We start from the raw sequence: 23601 nt of genomic DNA on the forward strand, positions 1-23601 counted from the left end.
TCTGGCAATCTAGGTAGACGGACATCACAAGCAAACAGGCAGCAAGTAAGCGACAGGATAGGAGACAAGAAAGAGGGTCTAGATATCTGGCACAGGCACAGATTAAAGGGAAACAGGAAACAGGGTAGGAAATGAAAACACCGGTCTATGTATGAGAGATTCGGCACAGGCCAACAAGCCAAACACAGATCAGGCCTCAGTGATAAAGGAACTCGCAAACTCCTTGGAATAAGGCCTCGTAAGAGGACCATCCACGGACTTCCACTTTTGAAACCAAGGTTGGCGCAATAGCCTCTTGATCCCAGGACGGTCCTCAGGCTTCCTGCTGAGCATGAGCTGCAGAGCCTCCTTGCACTCATCGGACAAGTGATTGGCGACTTCCACGGGCTGGGCCATCATTCTGGTTCGTCGAGCATCCACTCCGGCGCTGGAACCACCATTGTAATCCAGCAGGTGCAGGTCACCTTGCTCCGGGGTTAAGTCCCAGGGCCAGTAGCCGTGCAGAATGCCAAAAACAGACACCGCAAACTTCCAGAGACATACATTGCGGACGTCGTGATGAAGACGAACACTGAACTCCGAATGGTAGTGCAGATCGTACTGGTAACTGCCCAAGGTTAGCTCTTCAGCCAGCTCGGGTCTCATCTGATACTCATGGCAAGCCATGAAATGGAAGAACCCACGCTGGAAGTCTTTGTGCTCGAGTCCAAAGTCGACGATCCCGAAATCAATGAGCTGGACCTGTAACCGGTTGGTATTTGCGAGATTCTCACGGAAAGAAGGGGAGGGGGACTTACATTCAGGTCTTGATCCACAACGTAGTTGTTGATCGAGATGTCACCGTGGTACATATTCATATCCGCCATGTAGGCGATGGCCTCCAGCAGCTGACAAGCGACTTTACAAGCCTGCATTTCGTTGAGAAGGGGCTCATTCCTCTGGGTGATCAAGAACCTACCTGTGAAGCCTGGAAAGCACCGGTTGTACGTGTTGCTTTTCAAAGGCTTTCGGTCTGGCGAATAGTCCACGCAGGGGGACATGACGATCGTCTGGTAGCAGCCGTCAAGGTAGACAGAGTCAAGCATGGGGAATCTGTCACAACCGGTCAATAACAGCAGAATCAGAGCCTCGGACGGTATGTACCGGTCAGCACCCTCTTCGCGCAGCAGGGTAAATGGGCACTCATGCAAGTCGGACTCCCCCGCCTGGAGAATGGTGTTGGCTCTTTCCACCTTGAGGGCGTAGTGGCGGGGCTGCTCTTCGGGAGTTTTCTTGTTGGATCGCTTCTCGCGAGCGAGGAAAACGGTGGCAAATGCTGGAAAGGAAAGTTAGCAACTTGACTTGGACAACAGAGAGGGTGAAAGGGGACTTACTTCCGGCTCCGATAAAGCCATAGATCTGCGCTCGTTCCCTGAGGTCTGCACAGATTTTATAGCGCCGGCAATCCAAGTCGTCTTCCTTCTTGTACACCTCTCTTACACTCAGTCTGGACGTCTCTTGGGCCTCTTGAGAGTCGAATCGAGTGTGGGTTTCCGGGTGAAGGTGGTTACACTTCGAGATTGGCTCGTTGTTTCTTGCAGCCAGAGCAGCGGTCAAGCGAGTGCTGAACGTCTGATGGAGATCAGGGTACTGTTTCGATAAGTCGCTGTCCGGGTCCACTAGCTGGGGGGCGCAGAAGGCGAAAGTGCGTTCCCAAGCTTCAGGGATCCCGCCAGGTATCCTGAGAGAATCCATGGCGGACGATGATGATGCGTTTGGCACTTCTGAGCAAGAACATTATGGGCCTCTTTATACCTGAGAGCTGTTGACTTGGTGGTGGATGCCGCGAGACATGTTTTTTGATCTCGACGCAGTACAAGACCAAGGTTGGCAGAGAGTGCGTCAAGCCCGATTAAAGCATTCTCCAGTCCTTGAAAGCGTTCTTTGTCCCTTAGGGCAAGCTGTCTCTTCTGTTCTTTTTCTCCGCTCTATGTAGATTGTCTCTGGCCCAAACGGGACAAAAGGAAGCACCCTTGTCACCTTGGTTTCAGGCTAGCCCTATTTGACGCTCGATGTCATTTTCAAGGCGAACTCCAGAAAACCTGCAGCTTTCGCAGCCAATGGACAAAGATCAGGATCCTCGTGATCCAACAAAATGATGAACCAATTAGAGGCTTGGGTCAGCTGAATAAAAACTTTCTGGTTAGTGAGGCTCAGCGGGTCGACGGGGACCGAGGGAGCCTCCAACACCCGGGTAAGAACCCGATATGTGGGGCACTGGTAGGCACTGCGTCAACCCCATGCGATGGATACGAGGGTGTACGTACATATGTATAAATTTATTGTCTTATGATTTGCTCGGTGGCTTTTTTGTATTCGCCATGGCCCCCAATGTTTACCTGGGTGACGGCTGTCCCACAGTCTATAAGAGGGGTACTGCAGTCCAGACGTTTGTTTTGCCCCTCGCTCGAGATGTCTTTCCTTAACTTTTTTGTTTATTTTGGAATCTTTGATTCATCCAATCTGTAACCTTTGATACTTCGCACACGCGAAATCGCCAACTCTTCCTATCATGACTGCTTTGACTTTCAACGAAGCTTCCTCTGCAGTACCCGACGAAAGTATATTTACTCCAAACAATGCCTCGAGTGTCCCAGGACTGTCTCAAGATAATAAGTCAAGCTGGAACATTCAACTCCCCACCCAGGAGAGAACCCCCACAGCAACCAGCCTGACTCGCAGTGAGACCGTGCCCCCCGAGCCCGTTCCCATCCTCTCTCACTACGAAGGATACACTCTGTTCAAGGCGGACCCCGCCCCCGGACAGAAGACTTCCTGGAGCTTAGTGGAGAGAACTGAAATGCACCTCAACCAAAGGGAGTTCTTCAAGATGGTCCAGAAAGGCGCGAATAAGGTCTCTGCTGCACAACAGTACCAGAATCTGTCCAGTCTCAGGCGAGCCCATGTGAACCAGCTGATCTTTGAAAAGAGAAAAAGCGATCCACAGGTTGAATGGAGCTGCGTCTATGCCAAAGAGCGCAGTAGACCCTCGAAGGCTCGCAACGCTACCCGGAGCAGCGACTATGAAACAGTATCCATGGACATTATTCTCATGAAGAGACCTGTAAGGACCCAGTCGTACCCGAGGACTGCCATGGGAGATTTAGTGGATCTTGCTACTCCTTTGGATACCTACACAATTACAGGAAAAGGCGATGTGGTGCAAGGGCCGCAGCCTCCACCAACACAGGTCACCACACCTTTTACACAGCTGGATCTTGAACAAGCCCCTGGTACAAGCTCTTCGGGGGGCAGTGATAAACCTGGACTTCATCATTCCGTAAAGGAGCATGGTGAGCACTATAGTGTCTCTCGTTTAGTGTTAGGTGTTCACATAGTCTCAGGACATGCCTCCCCGAGAGACGCGGGTCACATAATTCAAGAAGTGCCAACCGGGTCATCTGAGTCTAGCAGCAGCGAAGACGATGACGAGTCCGTGTTCTTCGACCGAGCAGGAGACAGTTCAGCGACAGAAGATTCAGAAGCATTGGATGGGGAACGCCCAGAGCCCCGACGGGACAACATTTACAACCGACAGAGATCGTGCAGCCCTAACCGGTGCGAATCAGGGTATGGACCTTTGTACCGCAGGCTGCCAAAGCACCGGGGCCGGGATACAAGTCACGACAAGAACCATTCTCCACACAGCCGGGTAGACATGGCTTCCGCCAAGAGAGTAAGCCCTCTCCGACGAGCCGGACAAGAGGATAACCGATATCGTGAAAAGAGGATCCGCTTGGCGCTAGGAGTTGAGAATGATATGCGCAGCCGGATGCTAGACCACCGGGAAGCTCGAATTGAGAGCTGGGAGAAGTTTGTGGATTTCCAGGCCAGAATGATCCAGAAGACGATTGAAGAGTCGCGGGAGATGGAGCATAGCAAGTCCTTTCGGGACGCTCCGGTGGTGTGCAACTGTCCTTGCCGCCGCGCGAACAATAATGAGACTGCTGAGTGATTCATTCTTAGTGTTGCTTTTCGGAATCGGACATTATTAGTGGTAGCTTAGTTATATAGTTCCATGTCTCCTCTCCAACTATATGTAAAATCCAATTTGGCTCGGACTGCCAGATTCGGTGACTCGTCCACGCAGACTACAATGCAGGCCTAATCCACCACAGCACCCACTAGGCGTGTCTTTCATGAGCCGTCGTTGGTGATCCGCTAGTCTTATCCAAACTTGTCTCACCCACTACTTCTCGTGTCCTCTTCATGAGTATACAACAATGTGGTTGATATCGTTGTGCCAGTCGCGCTTTATAACTTGCTATTCGAACCGGTAGGTGATGAAACAATCTTTCTCTTCTCTGCGCATGCTCTATAATTATCATAAAATATATTTTAGGCTCACTCTAGGCCTTGAATCTCCCTCTTTAGTCTTGAGCGCTTAAGTTGCATCACTTTCCGAGTGTCGTGTGAAGTCTACTTGCTTCTCTTTTTTCATTTGACCATAATATTAGATACGAATCAAGAACCAACTCCAGCCAAAGCACATATATATTGCACAACGTCAGCAAAAGGGACGAGTGATGTAGCCCGGACTAGCCGCCTTACTCGCCCAATTGCAAAGGTGGCAACGAGAATTAGGTGAAGTATATGGATGTAGAATCTAGTAGAAATCTTAGGTCCTACGCCACAGAGCAGTATAAATTCTCTGTTACTCCAGGCCCTCCTTTTTCAAAGATATTAGAAGATATAAGACAGTACTGTAGGTGTATACAGAATCCTATGCGTGAAATCCACCCGCAAGTTTACTCTCTCTAATCGCTGAGCGCAAGGGCCGATGATATTCAAAAGGAAGCCGCAGTAATTGTTTCCGAGAAGGGATATCCACTGATCACTAACTAGGGTATAACATGATCAAGCTTGTTGTAGCAGCTTGACCACTGTGTCATGTCCGTTCTCTGCTGCCCACGATAGCGGCGTCCGTCCGCTGGTATCCTTCGAGTTTGGATCGACGCGCTTCGTGTCGAGTAGGCGCTTGACCACTACGTCACGTCCGTTCTCTGCCGCTAACGATAGAGGTGTCTGTCCCCTAGTATCCTTCAAGTCTGGGTCGACGCGCTCCGTGTCGAGAAGCCGCTTGACCACTACGTCATGTCCGTTCGTTGCCGCCCATGATAGCGGCGTCCGTCCGCTGGTACCCTTCCAATCTAGATCGACGCGCTCCGTGGCGAGTAGCATCTTGACCACTACGTTATGTCCATTCTCTGCCGCCCACGATAGCGGCGATTGTCCGAAGGTACCCTTCGAGTCTGGGTCGACGCGCTCCGTGGCGAGTAGCAGCTTGACCACTACGTTATCTCCTTTCTCTGCCGCCCACGATAGCGGTGTCCGTCCGCGGGTATCCTTCAAGTTTGGGTCGACACGCTCCGTGTCGAGTAGCAGCTTGACCACTGCGTCACGTCCGCTCCCTGCCGCTAACGATAGCGGTGTCCGTCCGCTGGTATCCTTCGAGTTTGGATCGACGCGTTTCGTGTCGAGTAGCCGCTTGACCACTGCGTCATGTCCGCTCCCTGCCGCTAACGATAGCGGTGTCCGTCCGCTGGTATCCTTCAAGTCTGGGTCGACGCGCTCCGTGGCGAGTAGCAGCTTGACCACTACGTTATCTCCTTTCTCTGCCGCCCACGATAGCGGTGTCCGTCCGCGGGTATCCTTCGAGTTTGGATCGATGCGTTTCGTGTCGAGTAGCCGCTTGACCACTGCGTCACGTCCGCTCCCTGCCGCTAACGATAGCGGTGTCCGTCCGCTGGTATCCTTCGAGTTTGGATCGACGCGTTTCGTGTCGAGTAGCCGCTTGACCACTGCGTCACATCCGCTCCCTGCCGCTAACGATAGCGGCGTCCGTCCGCTGGTATCCTTCGACTCTGGGTCAACGCGCTCTAGGTTGAGTAGCAGCTTGACTACTGCGTTATGCCCGTTCTCTGCCGCCCACGATAGCGGCGTCTGTTCCCTGATGGTATCCTTCGAGTCTGGGTCGACGCGCTCCGTGTCGAGTAGTAGCTTGACCACTACGTCATGTCCGCTCCCTGCCGCTAACGATAGCGGTGTCCGTCCGCTGGTATCCTTCGACTCTGGGTCGACGCGCTCCGTGTCGAGTAGCAAATTGACCACTGCGTCATGTCCGTTCTGTGCCGCCCACGACAACACTCGTCCACACCAACTCAAATCATCATCTCTCCATTCGTCTCTCATTGTCTTCAAAATCTCATTGATAGCTGAGGCGTAGTCGCCTTCCACACTGCTCATCATCATCCAATAGAAAAGCCGCTTTGCTGTCTCTCCACGCCCATTCTTAGCCGCTAATTGCAGGGCTGTACGGCCACTGCGATCTGGGTTATCGAATTTGGCCCCATTCACTAGCAGCAGCTGCACTAGTTCGTCCCATCCTCTCCATGCTGCTCGAGATAAGGCTGTTTGTTCAAATTTGTCCTGTAGATTCTGGTCGGCCCCTCGTTCAAGTAGTACTTTCACCACATCCCCGTGGTTATTTTCCGTGGCCCAATGAAGTACCGTTCTTCCAGATTTATCACGGGCATCAATATTGGTGGGATTCACTAACTCCTGGACGATTGACGTATAGCCGTTTTCTGCAGCGCAGTGCATCGGGATCCTTCCATATGAATCAGTAGCACCGGTATCAGCACGGTTCTCTTGCAATAGCGTCACTATCTTTCCACACCCTTTCAAAGCTGCCCAATGAAGAGCTGACATTTGAAGCCCATCCGTACCATCGACACCACATCCCGCATCGAGCAATTGCTGCACCTTCTGTATGTCGCCTTTAGCTGCCGCTTGTATGAGCCCCGTTTGAGTTTCAGATTTTAGTTTGGACCTCTTCCAGATCATGGCTTGACTCAATAGGCTTGAACAGGTGGAAATGGATGAACATCCAATTAGCATTATAAGCTAAGAGCCATAATATTAGGCAGAACCAGTGGGGATGAAAGTACTCCTTACGCAAATCGTGCTCTGAGATTGCGAAGAACAAAGGTGTGAGAGGCCTCGAATTCTGAGGAATTGAATAAGAGTAGAGGGTGCGGACACTGAAAACATAGAGGCTGGGGAGGAGAGACGACAAATTTATCACCGTCTACGGAGGGAAACTCATACTAACAGTACATAAATAGCACCCACTTAGATCACTATTTATTACCCAACTCCATCCAACCCCCTGCGGACACATAGTTGGCCCCAATGTATCCTTGCATATGGGGTAGCCATTTTTATACACATATACCGTCGATCGCGATAGATCTTAAGGCGTGGAAACGCATTTTCCTCACAAAATAATTAGCGCCGTACAGGGATGTGCATCGCGAGACGGATTGGCATTGGGACACGTTTCAAACCCCAGCCCCGCCTTCGAAAAACTTGATAAATTGCTCGGGCGTAGGAAATTTTTTGTTCGCTTCATATCAATTATCAGTGAATTATCAGCAATATGCTAGTGCCGGTTTTAATCTCGATTATATATGCGTCTGCTCTGGTGGCGGGCGCAAACGACACTGACCCCGTTGCAGAAAGTGAGCATCCAGTCGGGTGGCAGAGTAGTCCTGAACGACGGGGAACGTGGGACATCATCACGAGCTGCGCGATAACCATTTTCGCTTGCACTTGGAGCATCCAGCATTTAAATGTCCGGGGGCCACCCTCACGAGACGGGACAATGAAAACGCTGCTACGCAGTTGCAAATGGATGGTTATCACGATACTTTTTCCCGAATTCATCATGGCTCATGCTTTCTTCGAGCTGAAGATGGCAGTTCAAGCCACAGAGCGGGTAAAGCGGGTCAGGGCGATAGCCACGTACCCTTGGCTGATTGAGGTGCTTTTCCAAAATCGGGCTGGCAATTACCAGAAGCGTCAGGACAACCAGCACGTTCCAAAGCAACACTACCCACCGAAACCCGAGTGGACACTCGAGCATTCTTATTTTGCAAACATGGGCGGACTCTATTATGACGGGGGAGAGGGCGTTTGTTTCCCCTTGACTGCGTTTCAATACGCCCAGCGATCCGACTTTTTCGAATTGCCCGACATGACAAAGGAAGAAATTATGGACAAAGGCAAACAGGATTTCTTCGCCAAGGGTCTTGCCGTGTTGCAGATATCACAATTGGTCCTTTCCCTCATTGTCCGACGAATTCAACGACTACCCTTCTCCCAGCTAGAGACATTCACACTAGGCCTTGCTGTTTGCGGAGTGGTAACTTACGTGCTCTATTGGTACAAGCCTCAGGGTGTGGGCGTTCCAGTCCAAGTCAAAAAGAAAAGAGACTCCGATACGGCCAAATTCGAAAAAACTTATGACAGCGCCTGGAAGGTCCTCAGAAACGACGAGTCATCAAACCAGGTTCTGACCAGCCGAATACCGAATGATAACATTCCGAAAGGGACATCTGCGCATGAAGCCATTCCAGTTTTAGCTGTCCTGTCAGCAGCATTTGGTTGCCTGCACTTCATCGCATGGAACTTCGAGTTCCCAACAGCTGTCGAGCAGCTCCTGTGGAGGATAGCGACTGTATTGTCAATTACCGTCCCAGTTCTCGGCCTGACCACCATCCCCCTGGCGCAAATCCCTGTCCAGACAGGCAACCCGCGCGATTTTATGCGTCATTGCCTCTACATGTTGCGGGAATTGTCGTGGCATTATCCTGATAATGACAAGCATAAGCGGGCTCTTGAAGCAATCACCGAATTGGAAAATACTTACAATAGCCCCGCCGGCAACACGCGGCGCCCCTATAAAGAAATTTTCCCTAGTCAAGAAATTCAAAACATTCTGATCGACTTCATTGAAAATGAAGCGCCATTCGATGGCGAGGATTCGCCAGAGCTTCCGAAAAACTTTAAGTCCCAGCTCAGACTTCTTATTCAGCGCATGCATGACGAAGGGCCAAAGAACCTCATCGAAAACGCCAAGACCGATGTATTTCCGCAGAGAAGTCTCCTTCCGAAGGGAGTTAACCTTGGCGTTCTCTACATGACCAGCTTGTTCTACTGCATCTCACGACTTACTATCATGGCACTAGCGCTATCGAGCCTTCGGTCCATGCCAGATAAGGTATATGTAACGACATGGACAATGAACATCCCGTCCGTGCATTAGTATATGGTTGACGAATGTTTGCGATATATCGGTTTGGCTACAATTAGAACTGCACTGGCCTCGCGTAGTGAACAGAATTAGACAGGAGAACCTCAAAATGGGTGAGAAAGTTGGAACCTCCACCCGCTTGAGATTCCGCGGGTTGGTACCTCAATCCAGCCCTCAACACACCTGTCAGGACCGTCACCTTTGCTCACTTATTTCTGATGCTCCGCAGACGTTGCTTGACCCCCGCAAGTGACGAGCGGATCCGTCATTTACTTGGATGCCAAGCTTGTCTGGGCATTCTGTCAACATTATACCAATCCTCTTAGTCGCGATGCCACCATATTTTGGATCCCTATTGAGGGTTTTTGGAGATGATGAGCACAGAGATGCGTTGTACCTGGATAGGGCTGTTCATGATATGCGGTCTCGACGATATTATCGTGCGATAATTCATCGCACGATAATATCGTTGAACTAATGAACTAGCCTAATTGAGCTTACAATAGTCACCTAATTAGTCAGGAGTCAGTTGTTTCACTAGTTAACTTAACAACTAGTAATAACTAATATATACCAGGAATATATATATCATGGATGCATGTATTCCCTGTCTCGAACAGTTCAATAGTTTACTATGATACGACTAATCAATTGATCAATTCATTCAACTGACTAACCAAACTAAGCAATAAAAGCAATAAATTAGACTAAACAATGTCTTTCATCAGCATCAACATCCTCATAGTTTCCGCCCCTAAACTAAGTCTTCGAATTCCCAAAAGATCTCTCCCTGCACTAAATAGCCTCTCAACTGATACCTCTGAAGCTGGGTTCGCGGAAAATTCCCTTACGGCCTCTGCTATTTGAAGGTATTCACTCCTATGAGTGCGCCACCAATTGCATAGCCAGTCTGGATCCTCCGTCCCTATGATAGTAAGCCGGGGACTACAAGGGTACTGATCAATGTCAGAAACTAATCGAGATCCCTATGGCTGGAGCTTAGGAAGAATCCGCATTCGCATTGACTATGGAATCGACTATGGAATTGACTGGAGAATTGACTAAGGAATCGACTGTGGTAGATATCTCTGTTGCAGCATTCGACGAGTCTCTTATATAATCATCTAGGTAGCTTCTTGATCCTCTATCTCATGAAGTATGAGGTCATCTTTGACCTGGGGATCAAGGATTAAGGCTGTATAATATGCTTCTGAGTTATCTATAAAGTCATAGTACTTTTGGTACTTCTTCATGCCTGCCCTCATTGTATTTGCAATATCATCATTGTATCCCACTAAGGCTGTATCTTCTAAAAGATCCTGAAGCGCATAGTAAATTGGGATAGACTGATTTGTGACTTTGATATAGATACCAAGTTTGTTAAATTATTAACATAGTAATTACTATGGGAGAGCATGTACACCTATTTTTGTATGAGTTGAGGGGACTTTTATGGAAGGCGGAGTACATAGGCTACCATACAAATTAGGGCGGAGCACCAGAGCACCAGAGCGGTAACTAAATCCTTATTTATGGGATTAGTCATTTTGGCCGCCTTGCGACTAGTTAACTATTGTCGGAGTCTGAATATCCTGTATTCACTAGTAAATTTACTAGGTAGTGTCATGTGACAATGATTGAAAACGATGGTATTCAGGTCTAGCTATCATGTCCATATTTATAGGGGCAGAGAAGCGGAAAAACTCTGCTCAATGTGATCTATCCCATTATCCAGCTCGGGGCACAGTTGCCATATGGGTAGATTGGATGAGTAATTCGGTAGGATGCGGCGGCTGGATAAATTACCCAGGGGGCCATTATACTGACTACTATCTTCGCCCGTAGTGCGGCTGAGCCGTCCGCAGAGTCTCGCTTTTCAAACTAAACCCCACTTCCTTTTGTTTTCATCTCGCGCCACTTTCTCCATTCTATCATGTCCAGAGCTGTGACCAATTATGAGTTCCATTGCCCTGCTCCTTAGCTTCGCTAAGCGGTCTCTCGCCCAATCTAGCTCTACAGCTCTAGAAGGCTGGCAGCTTGATGACAATACACGCTCGAGTTGGGACATTCTGTGGACGAATCTTTCCACAATACTCGCCTGCACATGGACAGCTCTTCACCTTTCAGTTCCAAGACGTAATGAGAGTGAAGGTGATCAGCTCGCCAACAAAGCTTTGGCGTGGATCGTCGCAATCCTTGCTCCTGAGTTAATGACTGCGTCAGCAGCTGAAGAATTTTCGCGCGCCAGATCTATAGCCGCACGATGCAATGCTGCTTTTGACGCTATAGATAATGAAAAGACCGAGTCAAGCGAAAGCGCCAAGTCAAATGATGAAGCCAAACTAAATGAAAGGACTGAGGCAGGAGATAACGTTGGATCAGAAAAGAACAAAGAGCTCGAAGAGAAAGTTGAATCCGAAGCCAAACCTGAGCTGGGAAAGCCGTTTCCACCTGACTCTTTATCAGCAAAATTTACCAAGGAAGATTGGAAAGCTATCCATGGGTTTTGTCTAAACATGAACGGTGTTCTTTTACAGACCAAGGATGACTGGACCTACCCCGTTCATCCCGGGAATGTGGTTCCACTTATAAAAGCACGTGTTATCAAGCAGTCCCATTTGAAAGTACGCGAGATCAAAGATAGAGCCAAGGCAGACTCCTTTGCGAAAGCCTTCACCTTGCTCCAAAGCTTTTGGGTGGCATGCAACATCATTGCAAGAAGAGCATATGATCTACCTATATCACCACTCGAGATATCGACTGTGGCCTATATTGCCTGTGCTGTGGTTGCGTACTCAATGTTGTGGCACAAACCAAAAGATATGGCGACGCCAATCACTATACATCTACAGCATGACCGTTATTGCGATTATATGCAGTGTCAACTCAAAGACATCTTCAACGGCAACGACGAAAACTGGATCCGAAGAGATGATATGGCTGAGGACACCGGTTCTGCTGTGTGGGAGGCGATTGTCTGGCTGTTCAGGATTCTTACGTGGTTTGTGACACCCCAGGGATGGAGGTTCATCAGGAGACTAGTGAATGGTTGGCGACTGGCGGCCAAGGAGCAACGTTCGGCCGGAAATCACCAGCATGATCCTAATGATGAGGAGAATACCGAGCAAGTCCAGCCATCGAAAGAAGTGCAACAAACAACTAACAAGACCGATGACTATGACGAATACTTCACAATTATGGGCAGCTTCAAACTCGGTTGTTTTGACCTCTTCATCACGCTACTTTTTACTGGCATTCATGTTGCAGCGTACGTCATGCCACTAAGTCACAACTTACTGCTCGGCGAATTTAACAGTTGAAATAGATGGAATTTCCCTTTCCCAACTAACACCGAGAGGGTAGTCTGGCGGGTGTTCTCGTTGGTGGCATTCCTTGTGCCCCTGCCTATTGGCCTGTTGGGTCTTTGGATGTGTTACCAGCTCTTACGTGGATCGGACGGCAACAAGATGGCTTTGGCAAGCATGGATGCGATGAGTCTTCGTAAAGGGATTGCGTTTGCCGTCTTGTTTTGCGTGTATTCAGTGGCACGATGGGGCAACCTCATCCTCATGTTCATCTCCCTCAGGGCGCTACCTACTGGTTCCTATACCACCATTGAGTGGTTGTCCACGATTCCCCATATATAACCGTTGCGGTGGGCCTTGACAAGAGTTTCTGGATCTACAGCGTGTACGGCCTATTGAATGCGTTGTTCGTTGCATGGATCTGTTCATAGATGATTTTGATAATACCAATCTCTCACCTCCACCATTTCAGGGATCTGATAGGAAAATACTTCAACAAACTGACTTAGTCTGTTGCCTGCTGTTTGTGCATTCGCCACCTGTGTAATCAGTATTATCGATACACCTTTTGGTTTCTTGATCCCAAATGGAGAAAATTCCGGCTGTATACATTCACAGGTCCACTGGTTATGTCATAGAGATGATTCTGCCTGAATCTGCGGGCGGCAAGATCGACTGTGCCCCTCCATCGCCGAATTCCTTTCCTTGACGCTTTACTTTCTTCACTGACCTTCAATTCTCCCAACTTGTCTTATACCTCCTTCTTCCCTTCCACCAAGTCAATTACCAGCAGAAATGCCTCGCCAATTCTTTGTCGGAGGTAACTTCAAGATGTACGGCTGTCCTTCGAGTCTTACTACCCCGCGGCCCCTACCTATCCCCGTCGTCATCACTTTGCTCTAACGAATTGCTTAACCTTGCACAGGAACGGTGTTGCGGACAGCATCACCTCCATCGTGAAGAACCTCAATGCCGCGCAGCTCGATCCCTCTACCGAGGTCGTCATCTCGCCTCCCGCGCTGTACCTCGCCCTGACGCGCAGCTTGGCTGACCCCAAGATCGGCGTCGCCGCTCAGAACGTCTACGACAAGCCCAACGGTGCTTTCACCGGTGAGATCAGCGTCGAGCAGCTTCGCGATACCAAGATCGACTGGGTTGTCATCGGCCACAGCGAGCGGAGAGTGATCCTGAAGGAGACGGACGAGGTAACACATCCCACATTTATTCACTACAAGCTACAGCCCACTCATTTTTCTCCTAGTTCATCGCCCGCAAGGTCAAGGCCGCCATTGAGGGCGGCCTCTCGGTCATCTTCTGCATCGGAGAGACCCTGGAGGTACGTCATTCCGTTTCCGGTTTCTTCTCGTTTTCGTGGTGGGTCGGTTTACCGGGACCACCATCGGCTATTGTTTGATCTATTTTGTACATCCCGCTCACACCCGGTGTGTTATTGTCAATAGGAGCGCGAGGCCAACAAGACTATCGACGTCGTCACCCGCCAGCTCAATGCCGCCGCTAAGGAGCTGAGCAAGGAGCAGTGGGATAAGGTTGTCATTGCCTACGAGCCTGTCTGGTAAGTTCTTATGTCTTCTTCCTCTTTGACATATACACTGGTCTATGAATATAGTCTAACACCATGTAGGGCCATTGGCACCGGCAAGGTCGCCACCACCGAGCAGGCCCAGCAGGTCCACGCCGCTATCCGCAAGTGGCTCGGTGATGCCATCTCCGCCCAGGCGGCCGACAGCGTCCGCGTCATCTACGGCGGCTCCGTCACCGAGAAGAACTGCGGCGAGCTGGCCAAGCAGCCCGATGTCGATGGTTTCCTTGTTGGCGGTGCCAGCTTGAAGCCTGCCTGTGAGTAGAACCCGAAACCCGAGAACGGTCAGGATGCTAACTTTGGTAACCAGTCGTCGACATTATTAACGCCCGTATCTAAGTGTTTAATTCCCTTGGATTAGACTGGAGAGATTTGGCTCCTAATGTCGGAACTAGTAAAAAATGAAGAAAAGTTTCCAATGTCAATTATATTGTCGTGAGATCTAACTATATACAATGGTGGAATTATATTAAACATGCCTCCTCTGCGATAGGCTCTGCGACGAATACCAGGGTCACTCGCTCGTAGAACAAGAGAATGCCTCACGACGAATACAACACCGACACCCCAACTCCACGCCAATACGATGAGCGCGGCGCTCCGCCTCCACTCTGACTAGACCCAGACCCAGACGCAGCGGAGGGAGATATCGAGAACGAGCCCGGGCCTAGCCCGACGCCTGCACTCACAAGAAGTTCCTTAACACGGCCTTCCCAGAGGATTCGCACGTTCCAAGACTGGTCGATCCGGATTTTGACGACGGAGTCACTGGCCTCAGTCTCTGCATCAGTCTCAGTCTCGGGCTTGACGGGGGACGCAGGATGAGCCGGATCGGCCAGGACTGAGGAGCCTGGAAGGGACGCCGAGAAATCATGCAGGCGCATCTTATGGCGCGCCCACTCGAGTCCGTCGTCCGCTTTCCCGGCTTCCGATTTGGCTTTCCGCCGCCAGAGCTCGCAGCCCGCGACCATCTCGCTTTCCCAGCTGTAGACGTTAAATCCGAAGCGGGAGCTGAAGGAGATATTGGGCGAGGCGCGGAGAGAGTATGTTGTTGATAGGGAGCCCGTGATCGGGGTGAGTGTTAAGGTTAATGTATAAGGGAAGGTGGAAATGGGAGCCGGAGGCGTAGAAGAGGAAGACGAAGAAGAAGAAAGGACCTCTGTTGCTGGCGGTAACGTGGTGAATCTGAGACCAGTCGACATGCCGATCAACGAGGATACAGGGGAGTAGTATGCCTCAGCGCCAGCAGACAGAAGTGACAATTGAGGCGGCGTGTCGGTACGCACCAGACGCGGGTCCGGGCCGAAATTCCACAGCCCGCGCCAGCCGAATAGAGCATTATCTGTGCTGAAGAGGTATTCGTTGCTATATTTGCCCGTGTCATGCGACAGCTGCGCTAGCATTGACGCCTGCGGCGCAGAATTGGACAGCGGCGGACCCTGGGTTGAGCAGACGGCCAGGGAGAGCTGCATGGTGGGTGACATGCGGCGCACGAAGAGGGCATTGAGCGTTGTCGGCGGCGGGAGCTGGAGCGACGCATGGAGTAGCGTCGCTTTTCGCTGTGCGCCATCGTTTTCTACTGCACCGTGCTCGGTCTCTCTGCCGGCAGCCGAGCGCGAGCCCTCCTTCAGCCCAGAGAGGTTGATGTTGATACCATCGAGAAGTGAGTTCCATGCCCATGTGTGCGCGGGTGTCGCGGGCGTGTGCACTTGGCGGTAGCCTGGGGAGATCTTACGCAGGGGAATCAGCGCGCTTTGGCTCGGGGTGTCGTTGAAGGGAACGGTGCTGAACAGATAGGAGACGGAGCCGTCGAGCAGGCCGACAGTGCCTAGTGTGTAGCTGGTCGCAAATTGCGGAGTGGAGAGTGAGGAGAGGTGGACGCGCAGTCGTTCCGGGGTCGAGAAATCTAGGATTGCTGGGATTGCAGTCAGCCAGACATGTTCGGGGGGTTCGAGTGCTGTCAAGACATACACTGGGCGGTGGTGGTTAGCGAGGAGTAGGAATTGTCGCGGTTCCAGTGCGTGGCCTCGGCAAAGGCCAGCTGGATATAGTCCATGAAGTCGAGCATCCTCACCGGTACATTGTACAATTGGATATACACAGCAGTCGGAGGAGCGAAGGTGATTGCCCATTGAGGCTATCGAGTGTGGGGCGGGATAAGGCCCGGATTAACTCGCTCCCGGTTATCACAAAAAATAATCTTTTCCACTTGACTCGACTAAATACTGCGTTCCCACAACACACACCACATCAGCAACTATGCCTCGTTCCAAGCGTGCTCGTGTCGTTCACGAGTCCAAGACTGCCAAGAAGGACCACAAGGAGCAGACCCGCCGGCTGTATGCCAACATCCGCGAATGCGTCGAGGAGTACGACCGCCTGTTTGTCTTTGCCGTGGACAACATGCGCAACACCTATCTGAAGGATGTGCGCACCGAGTTTTCCGATAGCCGGTGAGTAACCAGTCACCATAGATACATGAAATCCATATACTGATGAGCATCAGTCTCTTTTTCGGCAAGACCAAGGTCATGGCCGTCGCCCTGGGATCCACGCCCGAGAACGAGGCCGCTGAGAATCTGCGTCTGCTGACGCCTCACCTATCCGGCGCTGTGGGACTCCTCTTCACTTCCCGCGAGCCTGCGTCCGTGATCAGCTTCTTCGAGAACTACCGCCCGCTGGACTTTGCCCGCGCCGGCACGGTCGCCACACGCTCCTTCACTATCCCCAATGGCCTGGTGTACGCTCGCGCAGGAGAGGTCCCCGTCGACGATGACGAGCCAATTAGCCACACCATCGAGCCGGCGCTGCGTAAATTGGGCGTTCCCACGCGTCTGGTCAAGGGCAAGGTCATGCTCGAGCTGACCGGTGAGCAGGAGGATGGGTATCAGGTTTGCCGGGAGGGCGAGACGCTGGACTCGCGGCAGACGACGCTGCTTAAAATGTTCGGGGTTGTTTCGTCCGAGTTCAAGGTTGATCTGCGTGCTCAGTGGACCCGGAGTACTGGGGAGGTCAAGGTGCTGGAGCAGCAGGGCGGGATGGAGGTTGATGCATAGATGCAGTGCTGAACATGCAAAAAGAGAGAGAGAGAGAAAAAAGTGTTTTGTGTGGGCATCTTTATGGAGTTTGGTGCCGGCGCTTTTCTTCCATGAATAATTTCGATCTTGATCAATCGCCTTCTTTTCTTCTGCTGATGAGCCTATGATTATTGGATACGAATTGAATATATAGAGAGACATCTGATCTTCAGTCATATATATTACCCAGAATTCATTCCTGTATACCTAACCTATCAAGGCACTTGGTTCAGTCATTGCGATGGCCCTTACCTGTCTTACCTGGACTGTTCCATTCATTTATTCCTCACTGTCCGGAAAACGATCACTAAAGTACATACTTACCCCCACAGAGAAAATGCAGTCAAACGAAAAAGTAAAAAAGAAACACAAGAGGAAGAACAGAAATAGGGGAATACAAGCAGAGACTCCATAGTGGCCGGGATGGAGCAATTGATGGATGGATACCTCGAGCAAGCAAAAAGAAAAGTCCAGGATGGGTTGCAGTCGTCAGGCCAAGACACCTTTTCGCTTTATTCTTCTTCTGTCTTACCCTTTTTACCCTTGCAAAAAAGAGAGGGGTGAAAGGAAAGAGGCAGAGGCAGGGATACCCACCAGCAAGCTAGGGACGAGAGAAGCGAAATCCGGGGAGAAATCCATGCGACGAGGGGCGTGCGCTGGCTTAGTATCTTCTCCTGCTGCGCGGGTCATCATGTCCATCATCCTCACGGTACCTCTTGCGTCCATAGTCCTCCCTTCCGCCGTACCTGTCGCGGTCCCGGGGGCGATCGTCCCGGGGGCGATCCCCACCACCATTGCGGTCGGTCATGCGATCACGATCCCGGTGACGATCACCCTCGCGGTCCCGATCATGGTCGCGGCGATCCCGCTCAGAGTAGCCCTCGCGCGGGCGAACAGGCTCGCGATTGCTGCCAGTACCGCCGCGGTCGTACCGTCCACCACCGCCATACGAACCGCCGAACCCACCACCGCGTCCACCACCCGGCCCAGAGGGCGCATTAGGCGGTGGCTGACCACCAAATCCACCGCGTCCTCCACCTTGGTACCCAATTCCTCCCCGGGGTCCAAACCGGTCGCCACCGCGATAGCCTCCACGGAAACCGCGGCCGCCAAAGCCACCCCGAAATCCACCCCCGAACCCTCCTGGGCCGGATGGTGCGTTGAATCCAGGTCCCATTGGCCGTGCGGGCATTGCCTTGGTGTATCCACGACCGCCGAGACCACCGCCGAAGCGACGCGGCTTCCAACCCTTGGTGGTTCGGCCGCGCTCAACGTCTACCAGAACCCGTCGGTCTCGAATTCGGATCCCGTCTGTTTCTTTGTATGCCGCTGAAATAGGGATTTCCGTGTTAGTGGCACAAGAGGATGATATGTATTTTTTTTGAAGATGATGTACCTTTCATATCTTTCTCACGCTCGTATACGACAAACGCGTATCCCCGGTGAGCCTTTTTGCTAGACTCATCCTTAACGATGCGAATCTGAAAGAATTGGAGGTGTTAGCAATTACAATCGTCTCTGTTGAATGAGTTTAGCGGGCAGTACCCTCTCAATGGGCCCAAATCGTCCAAACTCGCGCTCCAAATCCGACTCCTTGATCTCGTAACTGAGCCGCGCAACAAACAGCGTACGGAAGGGATCCCCACGAGCTTGCGGGTCCTTATCAGGGGCATCTGTTTCTCAATTAACACCTGCTTGAATACGAGAATTGGAGTGAGGAGTGAGGAGTGAGAGACACGTACAGCTCTGCGCCCCTTCAGTCAACTGCTTCTCCAACCGCTCCTTCCTCTCCGCTTTTTGCTTCCATTTCCGCTGTACCCAGCTATCGGTCGCATTATACGGCACTTCTTCTGCGAATTTCTGAGCTTCAGGCAGGAACTGGGCCACGCCGGAGATGGTGCTCTTCGGGCAGTCATCTGGAGCGCGGTCGGTAGGAGGGATGTAGCGAAGGGGTGGCCGTGGCTGGAACAGGGCCAGCAGTGGCGGGGGAGCTTATCGGTCATCCTGGACTGGCCCGTGTGCGTTGTGTGGAGGGACGAGGTGAAGGGTGGACAGTGACCAGGACAGCGTCAGGTCAGGAGTCTTGCGCAAGCTGGGAGTTTTTGGCGCGGTCAGCCGCTAGAGCCGCGAGGTCACGTGAGTCGGTCAGAAAATCAAATGGGCGAGGAGCAGACTTGCCGACTGGAAGTAACCACGACCACCGCAACCATGACCGTGCAGGGGCTCAGGACTGTCACGTCTGCCCAGGTATGTCACTGAACGATCTATTCTACCTCCCGCCTTGCTGACACGCCACGCAGAACGGGGCCGGCGCCTTCATCCTCCAATGCAAACGCCTCGACCTGCACTACAACATCCAAGGCGCCAGCTCCCACGGCCTACGGTGAGACCAGTTCCCTCCTATTTCCTCTCACTTCAATTCCATACGATCCAAATCTAACAAGTTGGCCACCCAGAACCTTCGTCCAAACCCTCCTCCCCAAATTCGCACGGCAATACCCCCAAATCGAATTCCGGGTATCGCCAACCCCCAAAAAACACCCCGTCGTGCGCGGCCACTATATCAACGGCCGGGAGAAGCCGATCTGCGTGCGGAACATGCAACCCAATGAGATCCTGAAGAAGGTGATCCTGCTCAAGGAGGCCAGCGGCGAGAAGAATCGGCGCCAGTCGAAGCCCGTGCGCAGTCTCAATGAGAGCGTGCGTGGTATCTGGTCGCCGTATCATGGCGATCTGCGCGGTGTATGATCTGGGTGGAAGTGAGGCGTTTATATTTGATGGGTTTTGTGTTATGTGCTGCTTTTGCGCAACGGGGTGGATGGGTGCTGCCACTGCCGCTTGCTGTATTATTTATTGACCATAGCGGATTTGATCTCAATATTTCTTTTGTTTGACATATTCAAGAATCTACGCGGCCTATGCCATGATTATCAAAAGACAGACCTTGAATCTACAATGTTGCTACCAGACTAGAAGCGTCAATATAAAAGTGGTTCATACCATTCATGGAACTCATTACTTAACAAAGCAGAAGTTTCTTAAAACAAAAAACCAGATAACGCCCTCAATTCCATGCATAGGGTATCGAGAAAATGGGGGAGAGAGAATGCAGATGGCGGATCCCACAACACCCTCCATGCAACGCAATGAACGAACCGAAAACGCAATAGAAAAATTATAGAAAAATGTGGATCATGGCAGTCGGTTGGCTGACAGCCTTGCCGCAGCCTGTGACCTGGCACTTGGAGAAGGGCTTGGTCTTCTGTGCCGACTTTTTGGCTTTCGAGAGGGACCGGTTCTCGGCGCATTCACCACAGTATACCTGAGTTGAGGTGGTCAGTATATAGAAGAAAAGGGAAAAGTGAAAGGTACTAACATGTCCACATTGCCTGGCGATCCATAATTCCTGTTTTGTTCCTTCTCCGACACCTAACTCTTCGGAACAGTTTGGGCAGACGGCCACGTCGTCATCTGCAAGTGTCCGGGTGAACCCAGCGGGCGGGGGGCTCGGAGCTTTGTATGTGTTTCGGGAAGTCCGAGGCTCCTGGCGGATTGGAGGGCCTATTGGAAAGGATGCACTCTCGTAGTTGAGGTTGAGAAAAGAAATCACACTATCGGGATGATCGCCGAGGAGGAAGGAGTCCGTGAATGAAGGCAAACCGCTTCCGAAAGAGGTCCCTCTTCGCAGTTCACGAGTGTCGGCCCGCTCGCGATGAGGAGGGAAAATCCGAGAATGAGGGCGAGTTGCCCTCATTCGTTGAAAATAGCCCTCGAAGCGATGATGTGGCGATCGATTGGCCGGCGGTCGTCGAACGGCTCCGACGAACTGCACCTCCGGACTGCTCGAAGGGACCTCTGCTGGGATATCTGGGTCCTCCTCTAACAAGTCGACGACCTCAGTCACGTCCGTCATGATGTCTCGCCCAAAGCGTGGCAGCCTCGAGCTACTTGGAGTCTGAGATGCCGATGTCCGATTCTGTGTTCGTTGTGGGGGCGTCTCAGGCTCATTTGTCAAGTCGATCACCTCTTCCTCCTGTGGTGTGCCAGCCCGGGCTGGCCGGCGAAAGTCGAATCCATCACCGGGGTATCGTAGGGGTGGCAAGTGGTCCCTCGCTGGGTTCGGTTCAAGTGGATGGAAGTGTTGATGCCAGGAGGAAGACTGACCATTCTCGAAGGAGTCCTCGGACATTTGCTGATGAGTTCGCTGCACAAGCCGGTTGCCGGTCAGTTCCTCTGTTTCCTTGGAAGATTGCAAATCATCAAGCCTGGGCCCCGCCTTTTGAGACCGGCTAGTCTGGCGCTTACCTTGGTGGACCTGGCGCCCATGAACTGGACGCCTGGGTCGTCGTTCATATCAGAGATCAAGATTGCCGAGGTGGTTGTGGAAGGGCCAGCACATTGCAGAGGCTGGGGTGGCCAGAAGGTGAGAGCGATCGTCGATGAGACGGCCATGGTCGAGCAGTGATTGCCGGGGCGGTCAAGTTCTGCCAATGGAGGGTTGGGCGGTGAGACAAATAAAGTAGCAGTGGTGATACTAGGTAGTGTTGGGAGGGTATAACGGGGGGCAGGACCATGGGAGAAAATAAGAGGCAGGGAAGGCTAGAGAAATAGATGGATGGAGGAAAGAAGTTAGAAGGAAGGAAGGAAGGAAGGAAGAGAAGTACGACATCACGATCAAACAAAGCAGTTATTGCACCCATTAATTGCAGTCATCCTTATTTTCTTGCATTAAAACTGAACCGACTCGAGTGAAACACCAGATGACCAGATCTAGAATTACAGGGGAACTTGAGAAGCAATCATTGTGCCCCCAGCACCGTGATTGCCCCCGCCTCGTTCAACGCAACAATGCTCTGCGCACTGGCTCCCCAGCCCACCGAGACGGCCGGCACGGCGCTGCGCAGGGGCTCTGACCACTGCTTGTTCTTCTTGGAGAACTGTTGGACAGTCAGGCCACTGGGACCACCCGTCAGGAGGAACTGGCCAGTGTAATCCCAGAAGATCGAGTTGATCTGGCTGCCCGTATCCAACACCTTGGTTTCCTTGGAGCTGCGGAGATCCCAGATAGAGACCGTCGTGGATCCATCAGCCACGGCAGCCAGGAACGTGCCGTTCTCAGAGAAAAAGAGACATTTCACAGGGCCCGACATGTCATACTCTGCAGCTGACCCGCCGGTCTTGACGTCGAAGATCTTGACTTGGCCGTTCGCTCCACCAGCAGCCAGCAGATGGCCATCTGGATGGAAGTTGGCAGAAAGTAGGGCTATTCAGGATGTTAGCGAGTTAGAAACGAAAGCCCGAAGACATCACATACCAGTGTCGGTGAAAATTTGGGTGATCACCGAATTGGTGGCCAAGTCGTAAAGGACGTAGCTCTTGTCGACGCCCACCGAGGCAACAATATCCCCAGTCGCATGCAGAGCAACTGCCGCCACCTCACCAGCGTGAGAGGCAAAGCTCGCAACCTCCTTTCCATTCTCAAAGACCTTCACAGAGCCAGTAGATGAACCAATAACGGCCTTGTTGCCAGCCCATGTCGCGTCAGTGACCGAACCATCGGCTTTCAATGTTTGCACCACGTTCTTCTGAGCGAGCGAGTAAACGCCAACCACGCCATCGGCACCTCCAACCAGGGCCAATTCGCCAGTAGAGTTAACCGATAGTGCCCGGCTGCCGGGGTAAAGCGGTTCAGAGGTTTCCACGGGCGTGTACGCCGAGATGGCGTCGCTGGTAGCCCAGCCTTGGGGAACGGTGCGCTTGCGGCGAGTCTTGGAGAGTCTGTAAAGTCTGTTAGCCACACAATAACCACGATAGAAATCAATTGCACATACTGGGCCTGTGTGTTCTCAATCCGCTCCAGCACGGCCTGCGGCAAGCCCGCCGAATCGACCTGCATGGCTTCACCATCAACCGCAGGCCGACCAGCACCAACCGACACCTTCGACAGGGCCTCGCGAGCCTCATCTCTTTCCTGTGTGAGGCGCGCAATCACCCGTACCGCGGCATCGTGCTGGTAGAGTGCAGAGCTGAGTTCGCGTCGGGTCTGGGCCAGGTTCTGCTGTAGGGTATATGTCTCCAGTGCTAAGGCGTCCCATTCTTCCTGGAATACGCTGAGGAGCGAGGGGATGGATGTGAGGGTGGGCGGCCGGGGCCGCACGACACGCTGCGACTTGACCTCGATCAGCTCGTCGGCGCTGAGCTCCTCGCCGTTTACGGGATCTTTGCCGTGTTCGGCGATGTACGCCTCGATGAGACGTTTCTCAAAAACGCTGCCTAAGTGGCTGTTAGATCGGGGGACTCGACGACACGAGACTTCTGGGTGGACGTACCGCTCTTAGGAGAGACGACGGGCGCCTGCGGAGCCTCTCCGGAGACTGCGAGGGGGGTTAGAAAAAGATCAAGAACATCCAACCGAGCAGCACAACTCAGAATCCGACTTACTTGCACAAAGCATGGTGAATTGGGGGAGTGGGATGGGGGAGA

At 52.0% G+C, this 23601-nt stretch overlaps 11 protein-coding genes across 11 annotated transcripts; 5 read left to right on the plus strand and 6 right to left on the minus strand.

The window, feature by feature from the left end:
* Nucleotides 1–189: 189 nt before the first annotated feature.
* Nucleotides 190–1734, minus strand: N7510_004278 (Protein kinase domain-containing protein; the record flags this gene model as incomplete). Its single annotated transcript, XM_056976204.1, has 3 exons — nucleotides 190–768; nucleotides 798–1315; nucleotides 1374–1734. The coding sequence occupies 3 exons, from the start codon at nucleotides 1732–1734 to the stop codon at nucleotides 190–192; spliced, it is 1458 nt and encodes a 485-aa protein (XP_056836160.1).
* An 817-nt stretch (nucleotides 1735–2551) lies between these two features.
* Nucleotides 2552–3994, plus strand: N7510_004279 (uncharacterized protein; the record flags this gene model as incomplete). The annotated part of the gene is made up of 1 exon (XM_056976205.1): nucleotides 2552–3994. The coding sequence occupies one exon, from the start codon at nucleotides 2552–2554 to the stop codon at nucleotides 3992–3994; it is 1443 nt and encodes a 480-aa protein (XP_056836161.1).
* A 902-nt stretch (nucleotides 3995–4896) lies between these two features.
* N7510_004280 (ankyrin repeat domain-containing protein) lies at nucleotides 4897–6885 on the minus strand (the record flags this gene model as incomplete). The annotated part of the gene is made up of 2 exons (XM_056976206.1): nucleotides 4897–5202; nucleotides 5434–6885. 2 exons carry the CDS (start codon nucleotides 6883–6885, stop codon nucleotides 4897–4899), a joined length of 1758 nt encoding a protein of 585 aa, XP_056836162.1.
* A 595-nt stretch (nucleotides 6886–7480) lies between these two features.
* On the plus strand, nucleotides 7481–9148 carry N7510_004281 (uncharacterized protein; the record flags this gene model as incomplete). Its single annotated transcript, XM_056976207.1, has 1 exon — nucleotides 7481–9148. One exon carries the CDS (start codon nucleotides 7481–7483, stop codon nucleotides 9146–9148), a length of 1668 nt encoding a protein of 555 aa, XP_056836163.1.
* Nucleotides 9149–11091: 1943 nt separating this feature from the next.
* N7510_004282 (uncharacterized protein) lies at nucleotides 11092–12456 on the plus strand (the record flags this gene model as incomplete). The annotated part of the gene is made up of 1 exon (XM_056976208.1): nucleotides 11092–12456. One exon carries the CDS (start codon nucleotides 11092–11094, stop codon nucleotides 12454–12456), a length of 1365 nt encoding a protein of 454 aa, XP_056836164.1.
* Nucleotides 12457–13236: 780 nt separating this feature from the next.
* On the plus strand, nucleotides 13237–14380 carry N7510_004283 (triose-phosphate isomerase TPI1; the record flags this gene model as incomplete). The annotated part of the gene is made up of 6 exons (XM_056976209.1): nucleotides 13237–13274; nucleotides 13367–13646; nucleotides 13703–13777; nucleotides 13902–14014; nucleotides 14084–14298; nucleotides 14352–14380. The coding sequence occupies 6 exons, from the start codon at nucleotides 13237–13239 to the stop codon at nucleotides 14378–14380; spliced, it is 750 nt and encodes a 249-aa protein (XP_056836165.1).
* Nucleotides 14381–14583: 203 nt separating this feature from the next.
* Nucleotides 14584–16109, minus strand: N7510_004284 (mitochondrial distribution and morphology protein 10; the record flags this gene model as incomplete). Its single annotated transcript, XM_056976210.1, is given in 2 exon segments — nucleotides 14584–15998; nucleotides 16013–16109. The coding sequence occupies 2 exon segments, from the start codon at nucleotides 16107–16109 to the stop codon at nucleotides 14584–14586; spliced, it is 1512 nt and encodes a 503-aa protein (XP_056836166.1).
* A 191-nt stretch (nucleotides 16110–16300) lies between these two features.
* On the plus strand, nucleotides 16301–17097 carry N7510_004285 (ribosome assembly factor MRT4; the record flags this gene model as incomplete). Its single annotated transcript, XM_056976211.1, has 2 exons — nucleotides 16301–16494; nucleotides 16548–17097. 2 exons carry the CDS (start codon nucleotides 16301–16303, stop codon nucleotides 17095–17097), a joined length of 744 nt encoding a protein of 247 aa, XP_056836167.1.
* Nucleotides 17098–17779: 682 nt separating this feature from the next.
* On the minus strand, nucleotides 17780–19845 carry N7510_004286 (U1 small nuclear ribonucleoprotein 70 kDa; the record flags this gene model as incomplete). The annotated part of the gene is made up of 7 exons (XM_056976212.1): nucleotides 17780–18447; nucleotides 18515–18599; nucleotides 18664–18791; nucleotides 18861–19080; nucleotides 19129–19236; nucleotides 19392–19496; nucleotides 19660–19845. 7 exons carry the CDS (start codon nucleotides 19843–19845, stop codon nucleotides 17780–17782), a joined length of 1500 nt encoding a protein of 499 aa, XP_056836168.1.
* A 448-nt stretch (nucleotides 19846–20293) lies between these two features.
* Nucleotides 20294–21570, minus strand: N7510_004287 (putative RING finger domain protein; the record flags this gene model as incomplete). The annotated part of the gene is made up of 2 exons (XM_056976213.1): nucleotides 20294–21310; nucleotides 21424–21570. 2 exons carry the CDS (start codon nucleotides 21568–21570, stop codon nucleotides 20294–20296), a joined length of 1164 nt encoding a protein of 387 aa, XP_056836169.1.
* Nucleotides 21571–21917: 347 nt separating this feature from the next.
* On the minus strand, nucleotides 21918–23572 carry N7510_004288 (pre-mRNA-processing factor 19 family protein; the record flags this gene model as incomplete). Its single annotated transcript, XM_056976214.1, has 5 exons — nucleotides 21918–22381; nucleotides 22433–22896; nucleotides 22950–23391; nucleotides 23448–23492; nucleotides 23560–23572. The coding sequence occupies 5 exons, from the start codon at nucleotides 23570–23572 to the stop codon at nucleotides 21918–21920; spliced, it is 1428 nt and encodes a 475-aa protein (XP_056836170.1).
* Between the last annotated feature and the right edge of the window lie 29 nt (nucleotides 23573–23601).

Source organism: Penicillium lagena (genome assembly GCF_028827675.1).
Source record: "Penicillium lagena strain IBT 129212 chromosome Unknown utg000002l_segment0_segment0, whole genome shotgun sequence".
In the NCBI taxonomy this organism is placed as follows: domain Eukaryota; kingdom Fungi; phylum Ascomycota; class Eurotiomycetes; order Eurotiales; family Aspergillaceae; genus Penicillium; species Penicillium lagena.